General features: G+C 41.6%; 1 protein-coding gene across 3 annotated transcripts; it reads right to left on the minus strand.

The window, feature by feature from the left end:
• Positions 1-978: 978 nt before the first annotated feature.
• Positions 979-7,821, minus strand: TEX30 (testis expressed 30). Of its 3 annotated transcripts, none has more exons than XM_043582668.1 (7): positions 7,690-7,821; positions 6,661-6,968; positions 4,285-4,358; positions 3,581-3,811; positions 2,762-2,813; positions 2,050-2,255; positions 979-1,439 (listed from the first exon to the last, which is right to left on the minus strand). In XM_043582668.1, exons 3-7 carry the CDS (start codon positions 4,297-4,299, stop codon positions 1,266-1,268), a joined length of 678 nt encoding a protein of 225 aa, XP_043438603.1. In that variant the 5' UTR covers positions 4,300-4,358; positions 6,661-6,968; positions 7,690-7,821; the 3' UTR covers positions 979-1,265. The 3 variants fall into 3 exon arrangements, with proteins under 3 accessions (XP_043438603.1, XP_043438610.1, XP_043438613.1); XM_043582675.1 differs by having other exon boundaries at positions 6,661-7,179; positions 7,690-7,812; XM_043582678.1 differs by lacking the exon at positions 6,661-6,968 and having other exon boundaries at positions 7,690-7,805.
• Between the last annotated feature and the right edge of the window lie 512 nt (positions 7,822-8,333).

Below are 8,333 nucleotides of genomic sequence, written 5' to 3' on the forward strand. Positions count from 1 at the left end.
AACGATTTGGACACTGGTACCCAGGTTTCTGTTCTTTATGCACTATTAGAAAAATTAACAAATAATTAAAATCCATGGACCCCACCAGAGAATGAGGGACCTCAAAAGTCAGCAAGCTGTCCAATCCACCTTGAGGCTGTCTGAAGGGCCTAATATTAGAGCAGTAGAGAGGCCAGGAAAAAAAAGAGTCAGTATCTTACTGTAGAAAAACACCCTTCACTACAAACTTACACATCATCAGCCCCATCACATTTTGTGCCCATCGTAGGAAACACGGACACTGTGTTCTTAATATATAACTCAACACCATTCCAAGTCCAGTCCAGGTATTGACTGAACTTCCTAAGACAAAATGAAGTGCCCTAAGTCTACCTAGATTTCAGCACAGATGTTAGTCCTTATTTCATTCTCCTCTTATTCGGAGAGGTCGAGACATCAAGTTCCTCTGTTATAGTTAAGCTCTATTTACTCATCTTTGCAAACCCAATCAAGCTTTGCCTGTAATAGGCCTTCAGTAAACATTTACTTTTTTAATGTTTATTTATTTTTGAGGGGGAGAGACAGCGTGGGTGGAGGGGTAGAGAGAGAGGGAGACACAGACTCTGAAGCAGGCTCCAGGCTCTGAGCTGCCAGCACAGAGCCCAATGCAGGGCTCAAACTCACAAACTACAAGATCATGACCCGAGCTGAAATCAGACGCTTAACCGACTAAACCACCCAGGTGCTCCCGGTAAACCTTTCTTGAATGAAAGTTGTTACTTCTTTCCAAAGACAATGTTCAGGGTCCCCATATTTGAAAATGTATCTTCCCTCCTATCCCTTAACTGAGATTTAAAAGATTAGGTGAATGAGTGTATACATTCTATAAAACTGACCACACTCAGCACAGTAATGTAATGCTTACTTTCCTTTTTTAAAGACACTGCTCTGCAAAATTAGACTACTTTCTCAGTTGCACAGAAAATAAGACAAAAGTTCTAGTGTAACAAAATTCAAATGTTTAATTTTTTTCAAAACTTAACTATATTAATGAAAATAAATTATATGTAGACCACCTTCAGTATTTGTACATCATCTTTATACACCTATAACAGTGCTTTCAAAAGATATTTTGTAGAGAACATTAATTTCACAATTAAAACATGTTTTAAAAATGGGGGAACATTAAATTCATCTGAAATATCTCATAATGCAAGAGGTATGCTGTTCTTTATCAAATGAACTGTATTTGTATCCAAAATAACATGGCTTTTAGCTAAATACAATTATTTCTTGTCCATTTCAGTGATTTCCTGGATCCAAAACAAAATCTGTGTATTTATTTCTTTGAAAACATCATTTGTTGAACGTCCTTTCACTGCCATGGAATGGTTTGCCTTCTCAATCCAGTGGATTTTATTGGGAGCTTGCATTTTCTGTGCCACTTTCTCCAACAAGTTCTAAAGGAAAAAAAGAAGAAGATACTAGACTAATAATGCTCTTTTAGTGTTTAATAAGGATTCTCTCTCTCTTTCCTGCACCGCCTATACTGGCATCCGTTCACTAAATATTTATTAAATACTTACTCTACAGACAACTTTCGAGGCAATGGAATATGCAAAGAAATGTCCACAGAAGTGGCAGTCTACGTCTCAGTTACAGCAATACCACAAATAGATCAAGTACTCATTATTGGCAATATATAGTAACATGTACAAGTTATTAACTTTTTCTCAAGAGTCAATTTTATAATTGAAGAGGCTGCTTGAATGTTGAAATGATAAAAACAAATGTATAGTCTAGTAATCCCCAAAACACAAGATTCAGATATTAATCTTTCATTCCCAAATAAGAGTCAAACCATTTAGCAACTCTTTCCAGGCAGATGAATTCTGTCAGTATGCTTATATTTCTCGGTTCTCCAAAGCAACAGGTAACTAAGTCACAAAACTAGCATTAGTCCAATCAGCACCTTTTAAAGAGACTGAAAGCTGCAGGTAAGATCTTGTTCCCAAGATAACTGTCTTTCATTCACTCTCTCATTTACACAAACATCAAGTTGTAAATCACCTTTTCACACATTTCATCTGCTGAACCTGACACAAACAATACAGGATCTTTTATACGATAGAGATCTTCATCTCTAAGTTTATGTTGCTGCTTTGGATGGTGCAGTGGGTAAGAAATACAAATGAGACCTCGAACAAAATCATCAGCATCATCTGGCTCAATATGGCACATTACAGAAGCAGCTGCTCTTGAGCCCATTGAACGACCTAAAATCAATTAAAATTAAGTTCAGTTTGATATATAAACATTCATATAAAGAAGTGGTGATAATATGGCAAATTAGATTTCATTTACTGTTCATCCATCATAACTGCATCACTTAACTCCAAAAGGTGGCAATTAACAAGCTGTGATACCCATAATGGACATCTATAGCTTCCTTATATAGAGCTAAAAATGATCCTAAGTCAAAAAAAAAAAAAAAAAGGAATTATTTTTCTGAAGAATACTTAAAGATCCTTGTGAAGGAATCATTTTACAGAGGGTGACTCAGATATAAATAAAAGGAGAGATCTTTGGGTTACAATACATATCTATGAGGTTTAAATCTACTTTAAACATATAAAGTACCTTGGTATTATACAAGAAAGTGACTTACCAAAACAAAACAAAAAATCCTTAAATTAGCTTCCTGTCATCAATTAATTTTAATTCTTGATTACCTGTTCCTATATTAATATTAGTAAATTTAAAAGCAAGTATTATAACTTACCGCCAAGGAAAACACCTGTCAATTTGTATTCTCCTAAGGTCTTTAGGTAATTCTAGAAAAACCAACCAAAAAATTATCAATTCTTCTCCTATAAAATATTCGACTGGAAAACCAACATATATTTCCCATCATTACTAAAATGTATGAAAATCTTTGTAAAGACGACCATAAAATCTTAAGGGAGTCTTCTTGAAAGAGGTAACCAGTTCTTTGCATTTCCAATCATGCTGTCACTATCAAATCATATCCTGGGTAATACAGGCAAGTAAGTGAGAAAAAAAAAAAAAATCACTTCACCAGTCTAAAAAATTCAAGATTCAGGTACTTAAATATTTTTAAGAATTACATTAAAAAAAGAAGCCAGTAAAAGCTTCCAACTGATACAGAATGTAATAACACTAACGTCTAATTTAAAGCCCTGAAAAATCTATCAAGTTTCAAATAATCTGGATTAAAAAAATTTCAACTTTGTTTTATCCAGGGATTTTAGTTTCAAACTGTGCTATATTTATTTGTACATTCATAGTATGGTAGGCAAATATTCAGAACTATATAATCTGAAGTTATGTCATTCCAGTAAGAAAATTATTATATCACAAATGGCTTCCCTTGGCAGTACCATAGGATATTTATGATGTGAGCATTCATCTCCATGGAAACTGACAGCAAAAAAGAGAAATCCATTATACAGCTTTCAGATACTGTTGAGTTTCTAAGAATATTCATTAAAAGTTTTTTAAAATAAATAGAATTTGTCTTAAATGTATTAAGAATTTTACAACAGAATTGTTATAAGTAAATATAAAGAAATTTTCTTACCAAAACTGATTTATATGCCTTAATTCTATGTACAATATTAAGGCCTTTACAGGTAAATCTCAGGCAAAAAAACCCATGAGATGCAAGATGGGATGCCAGTGACATCAAATGAGGAAGATTCATATCTCCTGACGCTCCATGTGTAAGAATTATTCCATATGTTAAGCTCTTGTTAGGTACCAAACAAACAGCATCTAGTAATTTATTTCCAAAAGGTATTTTTAATTTAACCTGGAATTCAAGAGAATAAAGGGATCAAAAATTACTTCCTTGCCTATTCAGACAACTGAACAACTATATGTTTGTTTTGTGAGACCCATGATTCACATGGCCTCTAAATAAAAAGTACTATTAACAATAGCTAATATTTAAGTACTTATTGTCAAGTACTGTAAGTGCTTTATATGTATTAACTTATTTAACCTTCCTAATAATTCTATAAGGTACTATTATCACCTCCATTTTATAGATGAGAAAACGGAGGCACAGCAGGTTAAGTAATTTGCCCAGGTTACATAGCTACTAGCTAGGATTCAAACTCAGGTAGTTTGCTCCAAAAGTCCTTACTCTTAACCACTAATGTTACTGTCTACCACAGTACAAATTGAAAATAAGAAAATTACTCTGGAGCCACATGACTTTAAAAAAAAAAAAAAAAAAAAAAGGAACCCTGAAGATGCAAAACATATGAAAATATGTATTACCTCTGTATGATTCATTTTCACTGTTGAGTAACAAACTTAAAGTGCATTACATCTGAGAAGCAAAGGACATCTCCCTGAAAAGAAGATTCTGTTGTGAACGGTGGGTTGGCAGACATGGACATGACATAAGAAGTATGAATGAACACATTCAGCAGCTGAAATAAACACATTTAGAACTACTTCTCTAAGAACTGGTGCCTTTACATATGCATTACTCAATTACTTCCAAGGTTCCTAAAACCATGGGCACCCAGAATTGGTTACAGGGCCAGGTGTGGGAATGGCAGATGTTATATAAGAAAAGCCAATATGATACCTTGACATGGAAATCTTAACAAAATTCATACCAAAGTAGAATGTTGTATCTTGGCATATATGCATATTTTTTCCCTAAGCATCTTTATTTTCAACCAACTATCTTTAACTTAATTTCACAGTATCTTTCCATTAACTTATTTCCTTATCATCATTCAGTTCTTCTTCCTACCCTGCAAGAGAAGTATGTATCCACACCTTTTGTCAGGTGACTTTGCAGAGCGTCCCAATATGTACTGTACATACATCTCCACCCTAATGATTTGGGCCTTGACTATGAGACACTACATTAACTAATGAAATATATGCGAAAGTTGTAATGTGCCACTTCTGAGCTGGCACATAGCAAATTTCCAGAAGCCCCCTTGAACTCCCATCCCCAGTCATGAGAAAAGCATCTTCCAGGTATTTTTGCTTTTTCAGCCTGGGTCCCAGAACAAAGATAACACGCTGCAGCAGATATGAACCCGAAAGTAAAGTCTGGAGTCCAGCCTCATCCAGCCAAGATCTAAGCCACTGAAGAACCAAAAATGCTGGCCTGAAGAACCCAAGAGCATGAAATGTTAGGCCACTGAGATCTGGGGACTGTTATACAGCATTCCTTCCTATGGAAGAGATCTCTTATTATTCAAGGTATAACCAACACCAAGATCTCCATTATCCATCTATTTTTTCCTGTTAACATTTATTCATTCATTCATGGAATAGAGATAATAACAGAGTTCAAAGTTCAAAAGGTACCAAAAATATACAGTGAAGTGTCCCTCATTCCATTTTTGCCTTGCTACCCAGATCCCTTCTCCAAAGTCAACCACTATTACCTGCTTCTTCCGTATCTTTCCAGATATTTTATACATATATACACACACACCCCTCCTTTTTTAAATAAACTCATATTTTTCTGAATCCCCCACCACCTAACATACATCTTTTGTTTACTCTTTTCTCTATACAATGAGCTTCTTTCATTGTGTTTTATGGCTGCAGAATATCCCAAGGGAAGGTTGTGCATATTTCACCAACCATCACTGACACTGATTCTAATCTTTTGCTAAAATACCGCAATGAATGGTATGCACCTTATTTTCTCACGTGTGTAGACCAATTTTAATAACTTTGTGGGAGAGGAACTGCTGTATCAAAGGGTATATTCACTTGCAATTATATTTTTTAAGGAATACATTCGATTTCTGAATAGGCAATATTTGCATATGTTACAAAATTTTTAAAGGACAAACATGTCAATAGTTAACCCTCCTCACATTCTTTTCCTCCAGCCATGGAGTTTCCTTTCCCAGAAGTAACCACTGTGCCCAACTTATTTTTTTTTTAAGGTTTGTTTGCAGGGGTGGGGGGAAGGGGGCAGAGAGAGGAGGAGAGAATCGCAAGCAGGCTCCATGCTCAGCATACAGCCTGATGGGAGGGCTCGATCACCCCCTGACCCCATGAGGACCTGCGGCGAAATCAAGAGTCGGGTGCTTAACTGACTGAGCCTCCCAGGCGCCCCCACTGTGACCCGCTTAACTATCTTTCCACACACGTGTGTGTTATGTGTGCAGAAAAGTTTTCTGACTTGAGCCTGAGGGGAATGGGTCTGGCTACAAAAATCCTGGGGTTTTGGTGGGAGAAGGAGAATAAAGGACTTCAGGCTTCAGCGTCCCTGCCTTCAAAAACACAGCCCCCTAGTTAACTGTGCCTGAGGTCCCCTGGTTCAAAGCTCCCGTCCTCTGTTCTCCCAAGAGCCTCCCGCCTTCTAGTGGGAGAAGGCAGTCACCCAACAGTGTGAAACCGGGAAGGAGATGCGCACATCTAATTACCTCTGCAACAGATTTCACCTAGGTGCGGCACCCCCAACACCACTTCCTTCGCTGGCAGCTGCCAGTTTGTGTGTCTTGTATTCAATTGTTCCACACTGTTTCTTGCTGCAGGTTTAGAATTACACTGTTTGCTAAGAACATTTGCCTTCCGGACCCCACTACTTTACTGCTATAGTTTCCTTTCCCATTCTCTCCATCGTTTGAATTTAAGTCTTCTAAAAAAAAAAAACAAAAAACCCTTTACCGTAATTTTAGTGAGATTCCAGGAGCCAGTATTCAATCCACTTTCTTGGCCTAGAATGCTCTACTCTCCCGAAACCACCTGGATGTTTGGGTTCTTTCGGAGAAACTCTACGGGCCGCCAGGTTTCCGGATGAACAGTCCACTCCTCAGAGCTGGTGCCCTTGTTCTCCACCGGCTACTTCGGTTACCAACGAAACTGTTCCGGGATACGGGGCAACCCGGTCTCCGCAGTCTGGGTTACGACCTCTGGTTTCGCATTCGGACAGGACAGGGCAGGGCAGCAGTCTGGCTCTGCCCCACGGTCTTCAACTGTAAAAGGAGAGCCACAGGGATACCCTGAGGACGAATCTGCAGTCTCCGTACTTGGCGAGCATTCCGGAGGGACTTGTACGACGACCACGAATACCGGGGGCGCAAGAGGCGATCACGTCTCGTGCTCAAGGACCTGACACGCCACGACCACCCCAACTTCCAACCGAAAAACTGCGCGGCCATCGTCCAGTGTGTCCACAGCGGTGCGCTGGAGGTCACGGGCGAGCAAACACATGAAGAGTTCAAGTCTTCCGGAGGCCGATGACCTGGCCGGGTGGGTGCACACCAGACAGCACGCGGGACCAGGGCAGAAATTCGGAGCAACCCCCCCCCCCGCCCCCCGCCAAGAATTTAGGGTTCCAAGGCACCTGTGAGAACCCTCTCGTGCACTCAACTGGCGCGCGTGCGCGGGGTGAGCGGTGGCCGCCCCCCGCCCCCGGGGCCCGGCGCGACCCCCTCACAGCTCCGGCCGCTTTGGCTCTTCCCGCCCGAGCCGTCCCCTCACTGCGGCCTCCCCAGCGGCCAGGAGGGCGAAACCCCGGCGGTCGGGCCCGCGGGCACCGCACTTACACCCAACGCCTCACGGAGGCGACCAGCAGCCGTCGAGGGGCGCCGGCCGCGAGCCCTAATGTTTCAGACGGGGCCGCCAGGCGCGCCAGCACCTTCCTCTGGAGCCCGTCCCCCACCCAGCGGCGCCAACCGCCGCCGCCGCACTTACCGGGCCCGGGAAGGTGGCCGAGACCACCTAGCCGTCCGCACTCCCTTCACGGAACAAACTACCACGCTCGAAGCGACCGCCTCGCCGCACCCGCCAGCCCGTTTCGCATCGGCGCACGCGCGCGCAGACCCCGCCCCCCGGGCGCGCGGGCGGGCGCGTAGGGCACGCCGGGAGCGGGAGTTTTCCAGCCGCTTCCGGGTGACTGGGGCGGGGGTTGCTCGCTAGCAAGCTGGTGGTGGGTGGTGAGTGACTTTCAGTCCCTGCCTCACCCAATGACTCCCTCCACGCTGGACCGTTCCCCGTGTCCCAGCCGCTCCATTTCAACAGTGGCACAGGTCAATGAACGTGGAGTCAACTCTGATTATTCATTTTCTCACACCAAACAATCGGCCAATGCTGTTGACTCTATTTGCAAATATATACAAAATCCAACCACTGCTCATACTTCTGCCAGACTGGTCGGAACCCCCACCCCCCACGCCTATCAACTCTGCCTGGATTACAGAAAGAGTCTACTAAATGGTCTCTTGTTTCCACCTTTACTTCCACCTCTTTGCTACTTGAACAATTCAGCAACCAACTAGACCCTGTTGAAATGTAAACACCGTCTCCAAACCTTCCAGAGGCTTCCCATCTGTCTCATA

This window comes from Prionailurus bengalensis, chromosome A1 (genome assembly GCF_016509475.1).
Source record: "Prionailurus bengalensis isolate Pbe53 chromosome A1, Fcat_Pben_1.1_paternal_pri, whole genome shotgun sequence".
NCBI lineage: Eukaryota > Metazoa > Chordata > Mammalia > Carnivora > Felidae > Prionailurus > Prionailurus bengalensis.